This window comes from Ailuropoda melanoleuca, chromosome 14 (assembly GCF_002007445.2).
Source record: "Ailuropoda melanoleuca isolate Jingjing chromosome 14, ASM200744v2, whole genome shotgun sequence".
Lineage (NCBI taxonomy): Eukaryota > Metazoa > Chordata > Mammalia > Carnivora > Ursidae > Ailuropoda > Ailuropoda melanoleuca.
This window is the reverse complement of record NC_048231.1, coordinates 9580528-9606207: the sequence shown is the minus strand read 5'-3', so window position 1 is coordinate 9606207 and position 25680 is coordinate 9580528. Positions and strand designations below refer to the sequence as shown.

Sequence of the window (25680 nt, the reverse complement as noted above, 5' to 3'; positions counted from 1 at the left end):
TTCAGTGACATTCAAATCAATCAAAACTGGGGAATCAGGAAAGAACAGCTATAAAAATGCCAGCAGAATGTTTCCAGATTTATTCTTACTCCCTTCATCGTCTCCAGGCGTCATCTAAGTTTATTCTACCAGTTACCTTACCTCTCTCTCACCTCCACCAGTTCTAACTTCTACCTGATATCTGGGACTCTAGGTTTTACCTTTTAACAAGAAACAAAGATCATCCAGGGCAATTAATTAGACACCTCCACTGATACACAGTAGTTCTCTGTCGCTCTGTAACAAATTACCACAAACTTAACAGCCTAAAACAATACCCATTTCTTATCTCACACTTCTGTAGGTTAGCAGTCAGTCGTGGGCTTGACTGGGCTCTCTACTCAGTCTCACAGGCCAAAAGCAAGGTGCCAGCTGAGCAAAATCCACGACTCTGCAGCTGTGGATCTGAGCTCCCTGCTGCCTTTCTGACTGTCATCCGAGGGCTGCTCACTGCTTCTAGAGGCCACCTACCTACATTCCTTTTCACAGTCTTTCTGGTTTCTCCTTCTTTAGCCAGAGAAAGCTCAGTTTTCAAGGGCCCACGGAAGTAGAGCAGGATAATCTCCCTCCCTTAAAGTCAACTGTGCCATAGAACATACCATAATAATGGGACTGATATCTCGTCATATGCACAAGTTCCAGGGATTATGGCAGAGCATCTTTGGGAGGCCATTTGAGAATTCTGTCTACCACAAAGTCTCTGAGAACAGAGAGGTAATAATTTAAAGTTTTTTAAAACTTACACACATACACACACACACACACACACACACACATATATGCATGCATCCGTATATAAACACACTCACATAGTGAAAGCCAGGCTCTAAGAAGGACCCAGTGATCTCGCTCTGGTATTCGCACCCTTCTGTATTCCCCTCCCACACTGTAACAGGTGTGTCTGTGTAATAGAATACAGCAGAAGTAACACTATGTAACTTCCAAAGCTAGGCCGTAAGAGACAATGCCATTTCTACTTTGTTCTCTGAGATCACTCTGAGATCACTCCAGGAAAGTCAACTGCCATGTCAGGAAGACAGGCGAGCAGTCCTGTGGAGAGGTCCAGGTGGCCAATAAGTGAGCCTTCCTGCCAACAGCCAGGACCAACTTCCCAGCCACATAAGTGAGCCATCCTGGAAGCATCCCAGCCAGCTCCAGTTAGGTTTTCAGATGACTGCAGCCTCACCAATACCTTGACTATAATCTCATGAGAGACCATAACCAGAAAACCAGCTAAGATGCTCCTGAATTCCTGACTCACAGAAACCGTGAGATGATAAGTCTTTCTTGCTGTTTTTAGCCTCTAAACTTTGGAATGATTTGTTAAACAGCAATATTTAACAAATCTATAAATATGCAACTACAGATATACAGATATTAGAGATACTTAAGAAAAAAAACACCTAAAATGAAAGAATCACTGATGTTCATTAATGAAAGATCAATTAGATAGAAAACTCATATTCCTTAAAGGTACTATTTTGGGGGCGCCTGGGTGGCACAGCGGTTAAGCGTCTGCCTTCGGCTCAGGGCGTGATCCCGGAGTTATGGGATCGAGCCCCCACATCAGGTTCTTCCACTATGAGCCTGCTTCTTCCTCTCCCACTCCCCCTGCTTGTGTTCCCTCTCGCTGGCTGTCTCTATCTCTGTCAAATAAATAAATAAAATCTTTAAAAAAAAAAAAAAAGGTACTATTTTGATAATTTTAATGGCATACAAATGAAAATAAATATTGTAACTTCGAATAGCAATAACATTAAAAATTACTAAAGTTTGGCTTATTTCAAGATCCAAGGAGACAACATGAGAGAAATAGCAATAACCAAAGCATTACAGTAATCAAGCATTATATAAGTGTTTAAATACAAACTCATTCTCTCAACTAATATTTATTAAGTACCTACTGCATATGCTAATATTGTGAATCTAACAATAAAAATAAAAGGCATAATCCCTGCCCACTTGCAATTTATTCTCCAATGAAGAAGACATGCACTGATTAATCATACAAACAGTACAACTGTAACAGTGACAAGTGCTACATAGAAGAACCATAGTACATGGCTCAGTTCTCTAGAAACATATGACAATTATAAATGTGTTAAAACACAATAAAATAGGCTTGAAATACATTAAGCAAAAAATAATACAAGTAAATTTGTCAATTCAACATTTTAACAACCTTCTCTAAATTACTATTAGGTTGAGCTGAGAAAAAAAATGTTGGTAAAGATAAGATCTGAACAACCCCAATAACAAGCTTAATTTAATGGTCATATGCAGAGCATTCAAATATTAGAGAATAATCATTCTTCTCAATCGCACCTGGAGCATTTATAAAAATCAATCACATATTAAACCTTAAAACAAATTTCAGAAATTTTCAGAGAATCAGTACCACATAAAGTTCTCTGACCAAACAAATTTAGGTTAACAATCTAATTTTTAAAAGATAAATACTTTAATTAAATAATTTAGATTTTCAAAAATTCCAAATAACTCATGAATCAGAGAAGCAATTATAATGGAAATTTTAAAATACAATTAGAACTAAATAAAAATGAAAATGCTTTATATAAAAAAATGAAGCAACAGATATTCATAGCCTACAAGCTCAGAGTGAAAAAAAAAGAAAAACTGAAAGTTAATGGATTAAATGTACATGAAGTTGGGGGGGGATAATCCCAGAAAACATGGAATTACATTGAAGTAGAAGACAAAGAAAAGATAGAGAGGACCAAAAAAGAACAACAAAAGGCACAGTCCTTTGAAAAGACTATAATAGAGACACCTGGGTGGCTCAGTTGGTTAAGTGTCGGCCTTCGGCAGGGTCCTAGGATCAAGTCCTAAGTCCCACATCACACTCCTCGCTCAGCAGGGAGTCTGCTTCTCCCTTTGCCTGCTGCTTCCCCCCCCTTGTATTCTCTCTCTCTCTCTCTCTGACAAGTAAATAAATAAAATCTTTAAAAAGAAAAGAAAAGACTATAATAATATTCAAAACTCTAGCCAGACTTTCAAAAAAGAAAGGGGAAAAAAAGACAAAGTAAGTAATGTTAGGAATGAAAAGGGGAATAAAATCACATATAAAACCAGATTTATTTTTTTTAACCAGATTTAAAGATAAGGAGAACCCAGTGAATAACTTTATGACAATAAATTTGAAAAATTAAAGACAACAGGCATAATCCTAAAAATATCATTCACCAAAACTACTCAGGAAGAAATAGAAAACCTGAATAGTCCTATAAATCATTAAAGGAACGGATTTCATTTTTTTTAATCTTCCCACAAAGAAAATACCAAGATCAGACAATTTTTCAGATAAGTATTATCAAATATTCAAGAAAAAAAATTCTAATTCAATTATAAAATATTAAAAAAGAGATATTACACAATTCATTCTACTAATTAACTCAAAATAGATCACACAAAAATTAACCTAAAATAGACCATAAACTAAATGCAAAACCTAAAACTATAAAACTGTAGAAGAAAACATAGCAAAAACCACTGTGTCTTTGGCTGGACAAAGAATTTGTAGAGATGACCAAAAGCACAATCTATAAAAGAAAAAAACCTGATAGACTGGACTACACCAAAATTAAAAGCTACCATGAACAAACCAATGAACAGACAAGCCACAGATTGGAAGAAAACAATTGCAAATCTTATATCTGATAAAGGACTTGTATCCAGAATATATAAAGAATGCTTATAACTCAGTAACAAGAAAACAACCCGTTAAAAAAAAAGGCAAAAGATTTGAACAGACATTTCACTTAAGAAAATACACAAATGGGGGTGCCTGGGTGGCTCAGTTAAGCGTCTGACTCTTCATTTTGGCTCAGGTCATGATGTCAGGGTCATGGGATGAAGCCTCATCTGGGACTCCATACTCAGCAGGGAGTCTGCTTGAGGATTTTCTCTCCCTTTCCCTCTGCCCCTCCCCGTGCACACACACAGGTATTCTCTCTAAAATAAATACATAAATCTTAAAAAAAATACAAAAATTGCCAGTAAGCACATGAATAGGTGTTCAATATCATTAGTCATTAGGGAAGTGCAATTAAAACTACAATGAAATCGGCAATTCTGCAGCAAGCCTGGCTGTGAGAGTGGGGACAGTGTTGCCTGTGGTCCCCCCAGGGGCACAAGGGGGAGCGGAATAAAAAAAAACCTACAATGAAATACACTACACACGCACTAGAATAGCTAAAATCAAAAAGAGAAACAATACTAAATGTTAGTGAGGATGTGGAGAAAAAAACCATCATACTTTGCTAGTGAGAACGTGAAATGGTACAGCCACTTTGCAAAGCAGTCTGGCAGTTTCTTAAAAAGTTCAACATACACCTATCATATGATCTAGCCACTCACTCGTAAACTACCCAAGAGAAACAAAACCTAGGTCCATACAGAGACGTATCTGTGAATTCCTGACAGATGAAATATGAAAATAATCTAAGTCTCCATCAACTGTAAAGTGGATAAACAAAATGTGCTATAGCCATACAATGGAATACAAATCAACAATTAAAAGGAACAAACTACTAATACATGCGACAACATGGATGAACCTCAAAAACATCACGCTATGTGAAAGAAACTGAACACAGAAGACTACATATTATATGATTCCACTTACATAAAATGTTTAGAAAAGGCAAATACAGGGGCGCCTGGGTGGCACAGCGGTTGAGCGTCTGCCTTCGGCTCAGGGCGTGATCCTGGCGTTCCGGGATCGAGCCCCACATCAGGCTCCTTCCGCTATGAGCCTGCTTCTTCCTCTCCCACTCCCCCTGCTTGTGTTCCCTCTCGCTGGCTGTCTCTATCTCTGTCCAATAAATAAAATCTTTAAAAAAAAAAAAAAAAAGAAAAGAAAAGGCAAATACATAGAGGTAGAAAAATAGATCAGTAGGTACCCAAGGACGAGGATGGAAGCAGGGATTACCTATAAATATGCATGAGGGAAATTTTTAAGGTGATGGAAATGTTCTAAAACTGGATTGTGGTGATGATTTACTAGAAAATTACCAAATTAGTTGAATTATGCAATTAATAATGGTTGAGTTTTTATAGCATTTAAATTGTACCTTAATAAAACTGCTTTTAAAATAACCAAATGATTTATGAAAAGATACTCAAGTTCATTAGTAATCAGGTAAATGAAAACGAAGATCACAGATGCCAAAAATGGGCCTAAGTTAAGGAATCTGATAATACCAAGGCATGAAGATGTGGAGCAAGAAGAATTCCTACACATCACTGGTAGGAATTTAAACAGGCACAAGTGCTCTGGAAAACGATTTGTCCTGATTCTGCAAAGTTACATTATACACATATCTTATAACCAGGAAATCACTCCAAGGTAGATACCCTAGACAGGGGCCCAATAGTAAATATTTTAGGCTCTACAGACCATGAGATCTTTGCCGCAACTAACTCAACTCGGCCTTCTATCATATAAACAGCAGGAGACAAAACATAAACAAATCAGCATAGTTGTGTTATAATGAAACTTTATTTACAAAAACAGACATCAAGCTAGATTTGATCATTGGGCAGTAGTTTGCCAATCCCTGTCCTAGAGAAATACTTGTATATGCGATGTAGGGGACATGTACAACAATTTTCATAGGACTTGTTTATATTAGCAGCAAACTAGAAACAACCCAGATGTTCACTCACAGGAAAAAAGAAATAAATTGTGGCATATTTTCAAAATGGAATATGATACAACACTGAAAGGGAATTATATTCCTGCTGCCTGAAACAACATGGATAAACCTTAGAAAACACTATTAAGTGAAAAAAGCAACTCATAGAAGAGATATGATATGATTTAACCACAGAAATTATTTAATAGAGCTCAAAATTAAACAAAACTAAATAAAATGTTGTTATAGCTCCTATTTGAGTACACAGACGGTTAAAGAAAACTATAGGGGAAAAAATTATAGGAATGGTAAAAATTCAGGATAAAGATTACATCTCAACAGAAGGCCAAAGATAGGATCAGGGAGAAGCCCACAGTTAGTTTCAATGGTTTTGGTACTGTTCTGGTTCATATTAAGTCATAGGGTCATAAGACTTCATAACTTTCACAGGCAGGATATATTTAATCTTACATATATATATATATATATATATAATATACTTTAAAATTTTGTTAATAAAAGGTAAACAGAAATACTCCCTATACTCAGCTGAAAAAAATCCCAAAATAACTGAACAGGCTACCTGTAACTAAAACAGAATGTAAAGAACTGGACACTAATAAGCAGTCAAAGTACTTACGTTCCAATTCAGGCAAGAAGATCATAAAAAACACCAGCATGGCTTGTAACTACCCCTTGGATTCAGAAAGAATTGACAAATGCCAAGTGAAAAAGCATTAAAAATTATTCTAAAACTTAAAAAATAAAAAAAAGTAGCTGTTGGTTAATCTTAAATTCTGGTTTTGCTATTTAAATAACTTTGTAACTATTGAACACCGCTGTTACAAACTAATTTGAAGAGGTCCAGCTAGAGTGCGAAAAGACCATGTACAATAGGATTATGGTACCATCTGGTGGCAGTACCCTGCAATAGCAGGGGGGGTTGTTTCTTTTAAAGATTCACTCGTTTATCAGCTATCTAATAGGCATCCTCCAAACATAGCACACACACATTTTTAAATCTTTCTTAGAGGATAGGGCATAAAATAAGATATAGTATCTAGAACAGAGTGCCCATCTTCAAGAAAAAAATCTACACTTGAATTTATGACTATCAGAATGTCAGAGTCTGCTCCTGCTTACAAGTTTGCTTAAAGTATCTATGCCCCTAGAACTCTTAGGCAAGAAGTTCCTCAGGAGTATCGTGGTAAGTCCATGAGTCACCACACTAAACCAGTAAGCACACCAATGCAGCTTCCAAGGAAAAGAACTGTGGTGGTTTTTAAATGTCTTCAATCTCACTATGGAAAACAATATAGAGGTTCCTCAAAAAATTAAAAACAGACCTACATACAACTCACCAATTCCACTTCTGAATATATACACAAACGAAATAAAAACAATTTCATCAAGATATCTGCACTCCAATGTTTATCACAGCAGTATTCTCAATAATATGGAAACAACCTAAATGCCCATCACAGATGAATGGATTTAAAAATGCAGCATATAGGGGCACCTGGGTGGCGCAGTCGTTAAGCGTCTGCCTTTGGCTCAGGGCGTGATCCCGGCGTTCTGGGATCGAGCCCCACATTCAGGCTCCTCCACTAGGAGCCTGCTTCTTCCTCTCCCACTCCCCCTGCTTGTGTTCCCTCTCTCGCTGGCTGTCTCTCTCTGTCTAATAAATAAATAAATCTTTAAAAAAAAAAAAAATGCAGCATATATACACAATGGAATATTACTCAGCCATGAGGAAGATAACCTCTCATTAGCAACAACATAAAGGGACCCTGAGCACATTATACTAAGCAAGATAAGTCAGACAGAGAAAGAAACGTACTATATGATATCACTTATATGTGGAATCTAAAAAAAGGTTAAACCTGTAAAAAAACAGAGTAAAATTGTGGTTAAAAGGGGGTGGGGTGGGGAGATAAGAGTGATGGTGTTTGGGGCACCTGGGTGGCTCAGTTGGTTAAGCATCTGACTCTTGATTTCAGCTCAGGTCATGATCTCAGGGTCTTGAGATTGAGCCCCACGTTGGGTTCCACCCTCAGCAGGGACTACTTGAGATCCTTTCCCTCTGCCCCTCATCCCCCTGCCCGCTCACCTGTGCCTTCTCTCTCTAAAATAAATAAATCTTTTTTTTAAAAAGTGATGGTGTTTGGGGCGCCTGGGTGGCACAGCGGTTGGGCGTCTGCCTTCGGCTCAGGGCGTGATCCCGGTGTTATGGGATCGAGCCCCACATCAGGCTCCTCCACTATGAGCCTGCTTCTTCCTCTCCCATTCCCCCTGCTTGTGTTCCCTCTCTCGCTGGCTGTCTCTATCTCTGTCAAATAAATAAATAAATAAAATCTTTTAAAAAAAAAAAAGTGATGGTGTTTAACAGTACAAACTTGTAATGAAAAGTAAATAAGCCATAGCTATCTAATGAGTCTCATGAATATAGACAATAATATTGTACTATAATTATGTAATGTGGTAAATATTGCTACATCGGCAACCATATTACAATATATAAATGTATTAAAGTAACTTGACGAAAACCTTAAACTTACACAATATTACATGTCAAACTTATTCAATGAAAATAAAACATCCTTGGGGCACCTGGGTGGCTCAGTCGGTTAAGTGTCCAACTCTTGATTGTGGGCTCAGGCGTGATCTCAGGGTTGTGAGATCAAGCCCCACATGGACCCTACTTGAGATCCTCTCTCTCCCTCTTCCTCTGCCCCTCCCCCCAAAAAGAAAGAAAGAAGTCCTTGAATTCTTGACACTTCTTTCAAAAAGCAGAGCCAATTTTCCCTTTCCTTGAATGTGAGCTGTACTTAATGGCTTGCTTCTAAAGAAGAGAATATGGCAGAAGTTAATGGTGTGTAACTTCCACAGCTAAATCATCAAAGGCATCACCACTTCCATCTTGCCTTCTTTTGGATTACTCACCCTGGGAGAAGTCAACCACCATGTCGTGAGGAACTCAAGCAGCCTGTGGACACACCACCTGGACAGGAACTGTGACCTCTACCAATAACCAGCATCAATATCCCAATTATGTGAGTGAGCCCTCTTGGAAATATTCTCCAGCCCCACCAAGCCTTCAAAATACTGCATCCCTCACCGATATCTCTGAGCTAAACCACTCCCAAAGAAACAGAAATAATAAGTATTAATTGTTGTTGTTGTTGTTTTAAAGATTTTATTTATTTATTTGATAGAGAGAGAGACAGCCAGCCAGAGAGGGAACACAAGCACGGGGAGTGGGAGAGGAAGAAGCAGGCTCACAGCGAAGCAGGGAGCCCGATGCGGGGCTCAATCCCAGAACCCTGGGATCATGCCCTGAGCCGAAGGCAGATGTTTAACAACTGAGCCACCCAGGCGCCCCTATTAATTGTTGTTTTTAAGTCACTTAGTTTTGAAGTAATTTGTTGTGTAACAATATATAACCATCATATCCTAGAACCAAATTTTATCTACAACAGAAACTAAAAATAGCTCACTTCAGTTTAATACTGTGATTTGCCCACATGTTAATAAAATTTCAAATTTTCCTTCCTAAAACACTAGGAAGTGTTCCTTTTTTAATTCCCCCAAATTGTTTCATACTGTTTCATAATATTCATCATTTTCTAAGTTAATTTTAAGAAACAGCAACCTAAGCAGACTTCATGTGGTCAGCAAGGACTGTTTTGAATATCTTTATTTTTGCAAAGCAACTGTACTAGATCCTGAGTTGGAGAACCATGCCCTTGAGGTATGAAACACTTTATGTTTTTCAACTAAACTTTTTCCCCTGGTTCTGAAGGTTATAGGTCAATGGGAGGTTTGGAAAGTTTCTCCTTTACCTCTGTGAGGGATCCACAAGCCACACCACCATGCAGGGCTTCATCCAACGCAGAAAGGGTTGTGGCTAAGAATGCTGGTGAGAGAGAGGCAGACGTTCGCATCTTCATCCCATAAGCCTCAACAAGAAAAAGAAGACGTTCTTTTCAATCTCCGTGTCTATTCAAAACCAGAAACCAACTCCAAACCTCAATTTCTAGCAGCTGGAACTCCAATCCATCCCTCTTTTCCTCAAACATTTATTTGTTAAACAAATATTTAGTCCATGCCAGAGACTATGCCAGACTATGGGGATATGACAGAAGAGATAGAGGCCCTGCCCTCACAGTACGTATATTCAGCCAGCAATTGAAATCAGAACTGAAAACTAGGCAATTACAATACAGTTATCAGAGATACCGTGACAGGGAAAGTGGAGACACAAAGACAGTGTACCTGATCTATGGATTTTGTGAACCAGGAAGACTTCAGGAAGAGCTGGATGTCTGAGCTAAAATGTGAAATAGCCATAAAACAAAGGAAATATGCATGTTCCTGCCAAAGAGACAGAACGTACAAAGAAAGGAAGAAAACGGGAACTAATAAAAACTACAAAAAATAAAGAGTTCATTTAGAATGGTTGAAAGATGGAGTGTGGTCACAGTGGGGCCACTGATGAGGCTGGAGAAATAAGCAGGGGACAAATCATGAAAGAGCCTTGTTGAGTCTGGAGTCAATGTGGAGAGCAACAAGGAATGGCATGCTCGAGTTATCTTTCCAAACCAAGGTTGGTCTATGAAGAATAGCTTGAAGGTAGGTATGGTAGCCTGAGAAATGTCCCCCCAAAAGATATCCGCATCAAATCCTTGGAACCTGTGAATGTTACCTTCATCTGAAAAGGGGCCTTTAAAGATGTGATTAATGTGATTACATAACTAGCTAGCAATGTTTAAGAATGCTTACTTCTGCAATTTCTAAGATTAAAAATTACTACTATTTTATTAAATTGCCCAAATAAACTGAGGTCAAGCCATAGAACTGTAATCATTCATTCATTCATTCATTCAACAAATACTGAGTACCTACCACATACCATATACTTTGATAAACTCTGGGAAGAGAAACAGAGACGGTTTCTAATCACTTAAAATTTACAACTTAATAAATCTATATATCAAATCTAAGGCCTTTCTGCTTCTGTGAGGATGTAGGAAAACCAGTATATTAATATTTATAAGCCATAAATGTGCCCACTTCTGTCCAATCTCTCCTATTAAATTCTTAGATCATTTAAACCATGGATTATCACATTTTTCTAAGGCTATACTCAAGTACATAAAAAAAAAAAGAAAAGAAAAGAAAAGCTACAGAAAAAAGTCACGTGGTATGCATCTGATTTAGAAATACCTGAATATTGTCTACAATATATCATCAGGCTGTTGCCTGATAGGTGGGCCTGGGGACATTTTATCAAATGTGTAAACACTGCCCATTCTGTCAACATTAAAGTACTTCCTTTGCAACTGTAAGTGCACTAATCCCTAGAATAATAGATTTAGTGACACATATAAAAAAGACTAAAATGAACGGAGTAAGACTTCAGAAATGATAATACGTATATAAATGAAATAAAAAGGAATATTTTGTTATGCCACTCCACCAGTTTTTCTTCCATGTTGGTGGCTGCTTCTTCTCAGATGCATCATTATTTAATCTGATCTTAAAGTGTTGGCTTCACTCAGGACTTGGTGTTGGATATGCTTATCTCATTATCAAATTTACATTGATGACTCCCAAATGCATACTGCTACGACAGACCTCTCCTTCAGACTCCAGGTCCATGTATTGAACTGCCTGCTTTGTGGATCCATTCATTGTTTCATAAGCACCTAAATTCAACAAGTACTAAATTAAATTCATGATCCGCCTCCCTCAAGCCTGATCCTCTCCCAGCATTCCTCATCTCAGGAAGTGATACTGCCCAGTTTCCCAAAGCAAAAAATCAAGGAATCATCTGTCACTTTCCTGTATCTCACCACCACCCACTGGCAAACAATCACCAATCCTATTGATTCTGCCTCCTAAATATATCTCATAACAACTGACATGCCACCTGTACTGACACCACACTAATAACGCATGCCACAAACACTTTCTGTCTGGAAAAGGGTAGTAGATACCTAACTGGTCTTAACGAATATCTTCCTGTTCCTTTTCAATCACTTATCTATGTTCAAGACTGAGTTGTGGTGTTTTTTTTCCCTCATTAAACTTTTGTTTTAATGGGTCTCAAAATTCTGTGACAGATTTTTGATCAAGTTGTTTCCATTAAAAAGTACTGATTTTAAAAAATTAATAACTTAAAACTGCCACACACACACACACACACACACAAAACAAATGGTCCACAAAACATTCTCCTTTCCTTCTGAAGGTTTTACGATGCATTGTTATCATTAACCAGTCTTTAACTATTAAACTTAATTGGCCAATTGACACAAATAATTCTGAAACCGTGCTTCCACCGCAGATTAAGACTGGGGTGGAAGGTATTGGGGATAATATTCATTTAGCCTTCTGAGCTTTCTGGGCAGACTTGGTGACCTTGCCAGAGCCAGCTGTCTTCTTGTCCACTGTTTTAATACACCCACAGCAACCATCTGTCTCATGTCACTAACAGTAAAATGGCCCAGAGGAGGCCAGTCAGAGAAGCACTCAACACATATAGGCTTGCCAGAAACCATATCAACAATGGCAGCATGACCAGATTTCAAGAACTTGGGACCATCTTCCAGCTCTTTTCCAGAACAATGATCTATCTTCTCTCTCCTCAGCAAACTTGCAAGCAATGTGAGCTGTGTGACAATAGAACACAGGTGCATATCCAGCACTGATTAGGCCTGGATGGTTCAGGATAATCACCTGAGCTATAAAGTTAGCTGCTTCCATGGGTGGGTCATTTTTGCTGTCACCAGCCACACTGCCATGACGAACATCTCTGACAGATACATACTTGACACTGAAGCCCACATTGTCTCCAGGAAGAGCCTCACTCAAAGCTTCATGGTGCATTTCAACAGACTTTACTTCAGTTGAAACATTGACTGGAGCAAAGGTGACCACCATGCCAGGTTTAAGAACACCAGTCTCCACTCGGCCCACAGGGTCAGTACCAATATCACCAATTCTGTAGATATCCCAGAGAGGCAGACACAAGGGCTTGTCAGTTGGACGAGCTGGTGGCAGAAATGCGATCCAGAGCTTCAAGCAGTGTGGTTCCACTGGCATTCCCATCTTTACATGTGACTTTTCACCCCCTGAACCGAGGCATGTTAGCACTTGACTCCAGCATGCTGTCACCATTCCAACCAGAAATTGGCACAAATGCTACTGTGTCAGGGTTGTAGCCAATTTTCTTAACATAGGTGCTGACTTCCTTAAAGATTTCCTCATATCTCTGTAAGGTGGCTCAGTGGAATCCATTTTGTTAACACCAACAATTAGTTGTTGTACACCCCCTGTGTAAGCCAGAAGGGCATGCTCACGGGTCTGCCCATCAGTGGAGTCACCTGCTTCAAATTCACCAACAGCAGCAGCAACAATCAGAACAGCAGATTCAGCCTGCGATACGCCTGGAATCATGTTTTTGATAAAGTCTCTGTGCAAGACTGTTTTTAAAAACAAAGATTATACCCTTTTATGACTTTTTATTGCTCTCAGAATAAAGTTCAAAATCCTTTATGTGGTCTGCAGGCCCCATGATCTGACTCCTGCTTACTTCTGACTTCATCTCTGAGGTCATTCTGCTCCTCACCACTATGTTCCATTCACACCAGCCTGATTTTACTGCTGGGAAGCACCATTCTCCTTCTCCTCACAGGGCCTTTGCACTTCCTGGTCCCACTGCCTGCAAACTCCTCCATGCTCACCTCCTTCCTGACTTTGCCCATCTCTTCCCTATTCATCCTTCTGGTTTTAGCTAAAGTGTCACTTCCTAAGGGGAGGCCTTCCCAACCCCAGAACTAAGTAATATACCCTGTTATTAAGCTTCAGAGCTTTTTGTACTTTTCCTTGATAGGATTTATCATTACTACAAATAACTGTTTATGTAATTGTATGTGTAATGTCTGACTTCCACTAGACTGTAAGCTGCATGAGGGCAGGATGTTACCATGTTCACTACAAGATCCCCAGGACCTGACAGAGTACCTGCCACATGGTGGGCACTCAATAAATACTAGCTAAAGGAATATATAAATGAACAAAAAAATCTTCCCTGGAAAAATGAACTGAAGCTAAGCCAATGTTTAAAGCAAGACTCAAATCCACAGAATGGTACAGGAGCGAATGTACAACAAAGGAGAAAGATGGCTTCCTGAGCCAGTATCTGGAATGGTACTGAAACCGAGGCTGAAATGGTAGCAGAAGTGGAGACTAAAGGTGAATTTCCTGCTCATGCTCTCTTCTTTAATTCTCTAACTAGAAATACAGCATAGATATTGACCAAATAGAATGACACACATCAAACTAAAACACTTTCTTGGTGCTTTACAAGCTTCAAAATACTAACAAGTTAATTTGAATCTGGTCACAGAATCGTCACTTACTATTTTAGCCCCTTTCTTCTCCCATAAAACAAGGTGAGCTGTTCAAAGCTCCAAGGTCAATGACAAAGCTAAAACAGTGACAATCCCTAACTCCAATTTTAATTCTTCTGACTACTCTGCCTATGAGGTATTTTCTTAGATCACAAGCTAAACCTGAACAAAAGAAAATACTTTATCTATTCATTAATGTAAGAAATTTCAAATGACACTAACATCCCTTACTTCCTACTTCACAGAATTGAACTCCACTTTATTGCTCAGTGGTTAACAAATTTCAATATAAGATATAAGGTAAGTAATCTATAATCCACCTAAATAAATAAATTTGTAAAGCACTGAACAGACTTCTAGGCACTCTTATTCTCGGAAAACAAGATCTTTTCTACCATACACTAAAACCTACATGTTGAAAAGCTAAAATTATTAAACAGAAAGTATAAAATAATAGTACAACTTGATAAGGATTTGTTATAAAAGACTTTAACTCTTCCCAAGGGTGAGCAAAGTTTTTGGGCACCGGGTGGCTCAGTTGGTTAAGGAATTGCCTTCGGCTCAGGGTGTGATCTGAGTCCTGGGATCAAGCCCCGCTTGGGCTCTACACTCAGTAATGAATCTGCTTCTGCCTCTCCCTCTGCCCTTCCCCCCACCTCATGCTCGCTCTCGCTCTCCCTCTCCCTCTCTCTCTTCTCTCTCAAATAAAAAAACTTAAAAAAAAAAAAAAAAAAAAGAGTGGGGCGCCTGGGTGGCTCAGTCGTTAAGCATCTGCCTTCGGCTCAGGGTGTGATCCCTGTTCTGGGATTGAGCCCCATATCAGGCTCTTCCGCTGGAAGCCTGCTTCTTCTTCTCCCACTCCCCCTGCTTGTGTTCCCTCTCTCACTGGCTGTCTCTATCTCTGTCAAATAAATAAATAAAATCTTTATTAAAAAAAAAAGCGTGAGCAAAGTTTTTAAGTATTATTTATTCAATCAATAAGCAAGTGTAAATTCAGTATGTGTACTTCATGATGTAGACTGATGATGATAAAAGCTAGTATTACAGAGACAGGGACATTCTAAAATTTGGAGTATATTATAATTTAACCATGAGGTCCACAAATTCTAACCAAACAAACAAAAGACAAAGATGACCTTTTGAAATATCACTGTTAGCTACAGAAAAAAAAACCTCCTGCTGCTTCCTCATTCCCATAATTAGGAACTGTCTCCCAGGAGCTAATAAACTGCATAAATTTTTCACATATATTCTCATTAAAGGACTAACTCAATGGTGTTGGTCAATATTTTTGAGGTGTTCATCTCTATTTTTGCTTTTGCCTCATCCCCAAAAAGATCTTATTTTTTTAAAGATTTATTTATTTGAGAGAGAGAGAGCACACACATGCATGCACACGCAGAGGGCAGAGGCAGAGGGAAAGAGAGTCTCAAGTAGACTCCACACTGAGAATGGAGCCCAACATGGGGCTCAATCTCATGACCCTGAGATCATGACCTGAGCTGAAACCAAGAGCTGGTTGCTAAACCAACTGTGCCACCCAGGCGCCCCCTAAAAAAGATTTTAAATGAGATAAAGAATCATCTCAAAAATCATAACCAAATATAAATAAAATACATATATATACCGTTTGCATCTGTGGGGCACAGGCCCTGCTGACCATACATAGAAGTTCATGAACCCCTCCGTAACTAAGGCCAGTCATCTTCATAAGCTCCAGTGGGGAAAGACATAAAAAGTCCTAGAGACATAAAAAGACTATTTTAAACATACATGTGCAACAAAGATACTGGAATTAAAAAGAAATTTTTAATGGACACTATCGATGTGTAGATAAAGCATAATTCGTTGCAGATCACAGATTTATATGTTTCTTATAGTATTTCCCCCTACATATGCCTTAACTGAAAGATATGATGCCATAAACTTATCTTCTCATTCTCCAATTTAGTTAGCATATACCAGAGGACACATCAAGTAACATCACATAGCAGCAGCCTCCAAACCAGGTGTATATGAGCACTGCCCTATGCTGGAGTTTGGGCACAAACAGACACCAGAAAGTGTCAGGTTGAAATGGGTTTCTTTCTAAGCTATGAGACATTCACAGGAAGTATTTAATAATTGAGACAATAAAACTATGGAATGAAATGTTAAATCTTATACTTTTAAGAGTGTTTTCAAGTATGAACATGAGGATTATTAAGTGTATAACAGAGGAAACAAAAATACCATTAACACACAAAGCAATTTTTTAAAATTGCAGCATACTCTGAAAACCTGTTTCATTAAGGATTAAATCTTAACATAAAACCTTATTTAACCTAAGAGGGATCCACTTCACTGTTGTGCTTAAAAATGCAACATCTGCTCTACCCATTTATCTTATTCACTGGTAGGAAAATTATTCTATTAATTTCTCTTGCTTGCAAGAGACATTATCCATTTTGAATACCATCTCCTCACTTAAATCCTATTTCTCATGTAATTGCAAAATTTCTTTCAAGTGGACAAAACTTCTCTAGAATCCCAAATAAATGGTGTGAGTATACTTCACATTATGCTATAAGCATTCTCCCCTGACCCAAAATGCAAACATATTGGAATCTGGATAAATGAAATCACATTTGGAAATACAACCTAAGTGGCCTGTTATTTTAAACTAGTTTCTGGAGAAGCACTATCATTTACCTTTTTTTTTTTTAAGTTAGATTTTCATATTTCAGGCTTATTTTGGAGTTACTAAGATATATTTAAGATTAATTTGTACTTTAAGTTTCTCCATGAGAAAAAGTATATAAATTTTACCTGACAGGTAACAATCTGATGTCTGTTCAGACGGTCACACAGCTCTTGTGATAAACCCACTCGTCTGAGTTTCTTGCTACCCATGCCTCCAGATGCAGCAGAAAAGACCTGAAAAGAATTGGAAAAAGGCATAAGCAATAGTAGACAGGCTATCCAAAACATGCTACAAAATAAAAAACTCTTCAAGCTTCTCCAGATGCAAAATGAAATGTATAGTATCTAAAATATTACTGATGGGGACACCTGGGTGGCTCAGTCCATTAAGCATCTGCCTTCAGCTCAGATCATGATCCCAGGGTCCTGAAATCGAGTCCTGCACAGAGCTTCTTGCTCAGCGGGGCTTGCTTCTCCCTCTGCCTGCCTCTCCCCCTGCTTGTGCTCTCTCTCTCTGACAAATAAAATCTTCAATAAATAAATAAATAAATAATATATTACTGATAAAATAAAAGACTGCTACAGAATCTTTCTAAATGTCTGCCAAACATCCACACAGAGAAACAAGACAACGTTAAGAATGTGCATTCCACACAATTCTTTGATATTTCTTACATGAAAATAAAAACACTTCACATTTGTATTGCATCTTAAGATTTTCAATGCATTTATAAATTTTATTTGGATACATAATTAACCCTCAAGGAATATTTCCAAGCAGCACTCTTTAGAAAGCCTTTACTTTCATTGCACTGTAACAATAAATGTACTGTGTACCTACTATGTACCAGACACTGTTCCAAAACTTTATATAATTTATCATATTTAATCTTCTCAACAGCCCTATAAGGAAGTTTGATTATTGATCCAATTTTTACACATGAGAACACTAAAGACTAGAAATGTTAGCTATTCCACTGTCACCAGAAAAAGTTAACGGTGGATCCAGAATTTAAGTCAGGAAGTTTGACTCTAAGGCTTATCCTCTTAACCATTACACCCTACTACAAGTCCATAATCATACTTAACCTCTCCTTTTTCTACAAGGCAGAGCAAACCTCTGAATCAAATGAGATTTTATTATTTCAGGTCATATTTACAAAGTGAAATTGTTTTTTATTGTTTAGCTGCTCACATTCTCACATGCAATTAAATTTCATTCTTGTTGTTGAACCTCACTAGGGATAAATGAGGCTCATGAAATATCTTCAGAGAACTAGAACACAATCACTGTGATTCCTTTAACAATGCATGCAAAGGAGAGGCTGTGTATCTCACGGAGCTGGCAAGATATCCTTTGAATAGAGTAGAAACAGGAACTCTTCATTATTCCAGGCGATAAAGCAATGTAGTTATCAGAAAAGGAGTGACATTTTGGGGAAAAAAAATACATAGTATTGAGAATATGGATACCAGTTTACTTCCAATACCATGGCCCAAATTTCAACATACCATCTAAATTCTCTGAATCAAATAAACTTCCTCCTTCCCTCTCCCTCTTCCTCCTCTTCTCTCCCTCTCTCTCACACACATTCACATGTGCACACACACAGACACACACACCTCCCAAATACAAATACATCCCTCTCATTTCACCTCAGTAGGAATTTGTCAGTATTGATTTGTTTCCCAAATAGTTTACCAAGCGATATTTGCTGTATCATTTCCTAGTGTCTTTACAGATCAGGTAATTTTGGGCAATAACACCATTTAGACTGATAAATTCAATCAAAAAGGAGAACCCAAACTATCTGGACTTTAACAAACCAACTCCACTATCTCAGCCTCATCAGGACCACTCTCATCATCTGCCCGCACTATGCATACTGCCTCTGGTTATTCCCTGCACTATCAAAAAAAAAAAAAAAATCATCCATTCATTTGCTCCTTCCACAGACACTTCTTAATCACACACTCTGCTGAGCCCTGGGGTACAAGAATCATTTAAGCATATTCCCTACCCTTTGGAAACTCACAGCAAAAGATGAAGAGATATGTATACACAAATAATTAGTCATCCAATCAGTACTGGTATTGGTATTTAAACGTGCTATGGAAACAGACAGGAAGAAGCACAAACTTGTTGGGGTTAATGTAGAGCATGAAATCAGCCATAATACCTGGCTTGCTAAAACGTAATACCAAGGCTGCTGAGGGCAGGGAAGATTTGGGAGAAGGGCACAGGCCTTTGGAATGCCAAGGCCTGCATGACCACTCTGCTGTTGGAATGCTGAGGGGAGTTGCGTTCCGGAAACTTTCCTAGCCAAACAGCGCCCTGTGATCTAAGAGGTGTAGGCATTGTCCTTTAGGCTGTGTTTAGCAGAACTCATAGAACACGCAGATTAGCACATCGTATCTTTCCCCTAAACGGATCCTTCCAGTTTCAGTAAGACCCCTTGTCACACATCATGTGCCTGAGGAATAGTGATAAGGATTTGTGATTACCCTGAAGGACCAATAAAAGCAGGAGCAAAGAAGAGCAAAGGGTCTTCGCCTCTGAGCTTTTACCCCTTTTCCTTCTCCTCCTTTTCACAGCAAAGTTTGGAGTAATCTTTCTTCCGTCGGTACAGGGATTGCTGGCCATTCCCGGCAAAACTGGTCTGCAAAAGTCAGGTCAGTGCCACAATCCTGCCAGAGGTAGCTACCTAAAAATGTACTCCAATCCTGTCACTGTCATCCTTTAAAACTACCCATGGGACCATCAGACCACGGGATAAATTCCACACTTTTTAAGATCACATAAAGACCCTTCATCAGCTGGCCTCTCACTTCCCTCTCATACATCAGATTGCAAGGCCCAGACCCTGGCCTTCCTGGCAGCTACTTATATCCTGGTGTCCGCGTTTCCTCATCCGTAAAACAAATTTAAATCAAATATCTACCTCATAAGAATGTAGTGAAAGGTTAAAGGATTTGGATGGTGCCTGACACACACACCTCAAGTTTACCATTTGCCATTATCAATTCAGGTAACAAAACATTTGCCACCTCACTTATCTGCTCTCCAGTCACAATATGTTGGTAGGTTACACGAATGATCGATCAGTCAGTCCTAACTCCTTGACTTTCCTCCACAAAGCCTGACCCCAACTCACTCTCTCCCTCTCCAATGTTCTCATCATACTTCGTACATATTTGTTGGATAATCTTATCAAAGTAACAGCTTGTGTGTTTCTTCCTTCCACAAGGGACTTAAACGCATGCCCGCCCATGTAAACAGGGGTGAGGGAAGTTATTCCATCCTGAAGATTGAAACCATCCCTCCTCAGCAAAGTAAAAATCCTCATGGAAGATGTTCAATAAAAACTGTTAAGTAACGATAATAGCTAATATTTATTGAGCCCTTACTGGTGCCAAGTACTGTTCAAGAGCTTCCGTCCGGTTTTGCCTCACTTTTCAGACTAAGGATACTGTGGCACTGAGTTGAAAAACTTGTGCAAAGTCTATCAGCTAGCAAATGGTTGAGTCCGCATTCGAATCCAGTAACAGAACTACAGATTCCTCACTTTAACTACGTCTTCTTCAACACCACCAGAAGGCGAGCAGACCCTAAACTTCCCCTGCCGAGACTCCAAACAGCCCGCAAATGGGAGAGGGGAGGTGGGCATCAAAAGGCGAAAATGTCACCTTAGAATCCCCTAAAAATAACTTTTTCCAACAAGGAGTAACTTCCCAGCATCCCCCACAAAAGGCCAGAAGCCCCAGATCCGCGGCGGGGTTCCTGTTAAGATGTCTATAGGCCTAAGGGGAAGTGTACTGGACCAAAGAGAGACTCTCCGCTACCCCGAAGCAATAACACAGACAGGGGCCCAGAGAAGAAGCAGAAAATAATGAGCACATCCCATTTCCCCACAAGAGCCCCACACACGAAACTTCCCAGTACCGGGTCTGCAGCATCCAACATTCAAAGTTTCCCCACCCCCCCAGAGTTCCCCGCGGAAAGTGCCGCAAAGCAACAACCCAAATGCTGATTGGGTTGTCACTCTGGCGAAATATCCAATCAGAGATAGGAAGAGTCCCAGGTTGGCTCCCCTGTTTGCTGGGAATTGTAGTTCACACTATAATCGGTCCATGAGTTCCAGTCAGTTTCTCAATGCATTGGTTATCAATATCCTGTAGAGGAAAAGCAGCGAGGAGAGAATGAAGCCAGGAAAAACCTTACTTGAATTGTCTCTTTTCTTTTGTCACTACCTTTAAAAAATGTGTAATGGACCAGAGAGAGATGTTAGTTTCCAAAGAATAGGTAAGAATCACCTATCCTAGAAGAGGTTTTGAGAACTTGGGTTTATTTTGGTTTGCTTTTTTCTTTTTTCTTTTTTTTTTTTAAGATCGTATTTATTCATTTGAGAAAGAGCGCGCGCGCGCACATGAGCCAGAGGAGGAGGAGCAGAGGGAGAAGCAGACTCCCCGCTGAGCCCTACTGGGGCTCCATTCCAGGACCCTGGGATCATGACCTAAGTAAGCCAAAGCCAGATGCTTAACTCACGGAGCCAACCAGGCGCTCCTGGCTTGCTTTTTTCACCACACTTTGGTGGTGAAATAGTTTGGGAAATGCTAAATGAAATTACTCAAACTGAAAACACGTAATAGGGAAACAAGAGAGTCTGTACTTCAAGGAGACTATAAAGGAAACCAAACAAGTTTCTGTGTAAAAGCAGCTGTGATAAGAAAGCTTAGTAAACCGTTGCTTTAAGACTCGGTCTCAGATTACAGTATTATATTTACAAAAAAGCTTTTGCTCGTTCTTTGCGCTCATCTCTAGGTGCACACTTTCTATCTTATAATTTAGCCTACTGCATCCTAATTACTGGCCTGCACTCCTCACTGGACTGTGAGCTCCTTGAGGACAGGGTCCGCAACTTATTCAGCCTGTAAAGTATGGCCTAGCACCCCGTTTAATTAACGGTTGTCGCGTAAATGAGCAAATAAATTAACGGAATTAGGCAGAAAATGGGAATTCAGGACGTAGGATTCTGGGTTGTAACAGAGCCCAAGTGGATAGAATAACAATGGAGGAGGATCCAGTTTTCCTTGCTCTCGGTATCCCCAAGGCCTGGCAAAACAGTGTCACTGGCTAGCACTTATAAAAAGCTGACTTCAAATTCTAGGGAATAAAAGAAAAAAATCAAGGGACACTGATATTCCTGCCACCTGCTCCGCCAAACGCAAAACAGAAGGTGTTGAGCGGAGGAGTGGTCAAAACTGGGAAGAACAATCCGTATAAACCAGATTTATTCTTTTGGTGTACTAGCTTTCTCTAGTAGAGGAGGTGGCATCACGTGACCCAAACAAATATGGCGCCTTATTTGGATCGGCCCTCTACTGACCAATAGGACTAGCCGCTGTCAGTCGTCCCACCCCCACCCCGCCATCCGGCAACCTCCCGAATGGGTTCTATCACCTGACTCGGTTCAAACATGGCTGCGCTGGAAGCCCTATTGCTTTGGGCACCGGGTGCGGGTGAGTGTAAGGCGCCCCAAAGAAGGCGGCGGCGCTCTCCACGACCCCTGTAGGGAGCGGCCCTCAGCCCCAATCCCCACGGTCCTCCAGCTTTGACACACTCATCTCAGACCTCACTCATCTGCCTTAAGAGAGAGCTCAAACTAGGGAGGTTCCTGCTGAATTTCTCATCCTTAAGGAGGACCACCTGGGGATTTGGAGCCGGGATGGGCGTAAAGTGGGGAATATGAAAGTACAGTTATGGGTCTGCGCCCCGAGCTAATACGACCATTAAGATTAAATACTGTATGCGTGTAGAGAGATGGGATCCACCCCTCGGGGAAGGGTGGAACTTCTCAAAAAGAGTAAACACGTCAAATCAAACTTAAAACAATAATTACAGAAGTAAGTCCCGCTTTTCCCAGCCGGGCTAGTAGTTACTAGTTTGTCTAGTTATAGTTCCTTCCGTTTCGCCTCACTGTGGTATTGTTTCCAGGAGGTGCTCCACGAATGAGACAATTGACAATGTGTTCTGCGTAATTCATCTCTTTCTATCTCCCTGCGCTCTGTGCTGGGAAAATGCATCATCCATTTGGAAAAGAGGAAACTGCTTCTCAGAAGCAACTTTTTGGGTTTTTCTGTGAGTGCCTTCGCAGAGGAGAATGGGAGCTGGCTCAGGCATGTGTACCTCAGCTACACGAGGCACAAGGGGATATCCCAAAAAAGGTGGAAGATATACTTCAGGCGCTGGTGGTGTGTCCAGATCAGCTGAGGTAAGGGATTTCTCTTCATTCCAGGCAGTCACAGGGCAGGAGACACAAGGTCAGTATTTGGGCTCTGTTCAACGTGCCTCTCTAACCTACCCCCTGAAGAATTATCAGAGCCAGAGTGTATTTCGCATGCTCTGAAAATTTACCTAATACGTGTTTAGTACTTAATCAGTATTGGCTTTCAATTATCATCTGAAACTGCATTTCAGCCTGGCTAGCAAAGTGTGCCTAAAACCACCATTTCTTGATCATTATCATTAAAGTAGGTGGTGGAATTGCATTGAAAAGCATTTTCTTTGCCTCCAAAAAAGCAAACCCTGCTCTTCTTGCTTATGTAATTGAATGTATTATAGCTTTAACAAAGGACTGGAAGTCAATTCACTTAAAGTTTTTATTTTGAAATAATTATATAAATATTATATTAAAAGTTATGTAAATAAGTTTCACATTCACAAAAAGTCCAAAAAAAAAAAAATACAAAGAGTACCTTTTCCACAGCTTCCCCCAATTGTGATATCTCATATACCTGTTGTACAATATCAAAATCAGGAAATTGACATTGGTACGTTTCTGTTAACTAGACTACAGACCTTACTAAGTTTTCACCATTTTTTTAACGTCGATTCGTTTTTATGGGTATAGTTCTATGCGATTTTATCTGGGTACAGATTCATGTAACTACGACTGAAATCAAGATACAGAACTCTTCCATCACCACAAGAAATTCCCTCACTCCCTGGGAATACCTCTTTATACTTTGACCCCTCTATGTACTCTGGCAACCACTGTTCTCTATCTAAATTTTTAATGAAGCTTTTCCTGGCAGTGCTATTAACAGCTAATGGTATAACGATTAAATGTGCTGTCTAGTCTCTCCCTCCGTTTTCCTTACTTTGACAGCTATATTGTATTGTATTAACACACACAGAGTAGAGACTTAGGTGATTCTTTTTTCCCTTTATTTTTTTTAATCTGGGTTCTAGCCAGTTTGTCTAAATTACTAACTTCAAAGAAAGCCTTATGAATTCCTATACCCCTCTTTTTAGCATAGAGTTAAAAATAAATTTTTTATGAAGTTCCTTTTTTCTTCAAGACTACTTGATTCAGTTTCTATTTTCAAGAATCTACTTTAGGAGCCTTGCTTTTATGGTTTTCTATGAATGTTATTTTGTTTAAAAATAATAAAGACTAGATAGGGAGTTGGAGGTAGGGGTGAGACTTTTTTTCCTTTTTTTTTTTTTTTTTTAATGAAAGCTGTTGGCTCTGTTCTGGTTCTAGTTTTATTGATCTATCATATAATTGAAAATTTTTCCTTAGGACAATGTCTTCTTGCCTGTTTAGGTTTAAAACAGACTGAGCAGTGAAATCCAAATGTTGGGTCACAAAAGAGTAAAGGAAAGTAGAAACTCTTTGTTTAGAAATTCTTTCTTTTCACATTTTTCAGATGTGGACAGGACATCGACCCTCAAAGATTAGCCTGGGTCTGGTTTCTTGTACTGGAAAAATGGTTCTCCCAGGAAAAGGTAAGCAGGTTTATATTTCAGATTTTTTTCCTGAGGCCAAGACTGAGAACTTGGAAGTAGCTAAAGATTTCCTTTTCATCTGTTACTTCCTTTATTATGAGGTTTGTCATATTCCCTTCTCAGTATCGACAGTGAGAATGGAATTTTTATCGCTGTCTCCTTACCTAAATTTATTCATTCATTTACTAACATACATTGACATGTGATACCATTTAAGGTGATATCATTTTGTTAAATGCCATTGTGAGTCTTGTGCCTGAACAGGACTTTGCAAAACCAAGTGAAAGTGACAAGATAGCAAATAAAGTATGAATCTCATAATACTCAAGTAATGGAGAATGGGCTGAGCTGAAACCTGGTTGTTCTTCCAAAAATCTCATTGTAATTAGTCCAGTGTAGTGAGTACTTATAGATTTAAACCTCATTGATTAATAATTTAATAATCCACATGAATTAAACTAAAAGTTACCAAATATAAAAACAGAGTGAACAAATTAATAGTGAAAGAAAACTTGCAACAAAGTGCTCTTTTAAAAAAGGTTACCACTAAAAGTCTTTTTAGAAATATGTGATAATTATCAGAAGTTGATATCCATTAGAGGAATTTCTCTGAGACAATTTTGTATTAAGCCTCAGACTTTAAGATTTAAGTGAGGAACCTCTGACCCAGAAATGAAGTGACTGGCCCAGGGATACACCATAAAGTTATTTGGAAGAACTAAGGCTGGAAGCAAGATCTTCTCACTTCAAGTCCCCAGTCTATTGGTTTTTCCACCTCAACATTATTTGAGGTGGAACCTAAAGAAACCATAAATTCTGTTCTATAAATGTCTATAATTCAGCCTAATTTCTTCTTTACTCCCCCTCTGTCATCAGAATTAATTTTGCCTTCAGTTCCAGTTTTGCCTGACACTTCTTCATATAGCCATTAAAAAAAACACCAGATTCCTAATCTAAATGTACCTCATGTCCAGGTTTTTGACAATGTCTAAAAAAAAAAAAGACAAAAAATACCAAAAGGCTAGCAGGAGAGGGAAGAAAGAGAAGGAAAATTTAAAAATAATCAACTCCAGGATGATTGAGTTGGCTCTAG

General features: G+C 39.1%; 2 protein-coding genes across 19 annotated transcripts in view; one reads left to right on the top strand and one right to left on the bottom strand.

Annotated features, from left to right (window-relative positions):
• The window catches only part of RAD51B (RAD51 paralog B), a 623368-nt gene extending 602579 nt beyond the window's left edge, over positions 1-20789 (bottom strand). For 13 of the 16 annotated variants that reach the window (XR_004620514.1, XR_004620515.1, XR_004620516.1 and 10 more), the window contains exons 1-4: positions 20739-20789; positions 16922-17029; positions 15741-15854; positions 9539-9655 (exon numbers count right to left, since the gene is read on the bottom strand). Coding sequence is in view for 12 of the 16 variants with exons in the window: in XM_034643366.1 (XP_034499257.1) it covers positions 9539-9655; positions 15741-15854; positions 16922-17029; positions 20739-20759 (360 nt within the window). In the remaining 4 variants the exon portion in view is untranslated. The other 3 variants (XM_019797263.2, XM_034643368.1, XM_034643370.1) reach the window with 3 other exon arrangements.
• A 1405-nt stretch (positions 20790-22194) lies between these two features.
• The window catches only part of ZFYVE26 (zinc finger FYVE-type containing 26), a 64057-nt gene continuing 60571 nt past the window's right edge, over positions 22195-25680 (top strand). For 2 of the 3 annotated variants that reach the window (XM_034642343.1, XM_011222049.3), the window contains exons 1-3: positions 22195-22315; positions 22791-23067; positions 24509-24587. In XM_034642343.1, the coding sequence (XP_034498234.1) occupies positions 22874-23067; positions 24509-24587 (273 nt within the window). In that variant the 5' untranslated portion in view covers positions 22195-22315; positions 22791-22873. Of the gene's footprint in view, positions 22316-22790; positions 23068-24508; positions 24588-25680 lie in introns of those variants that run through there. The other variant, XM_034642342.1, reaches the window with a different exon arrangement.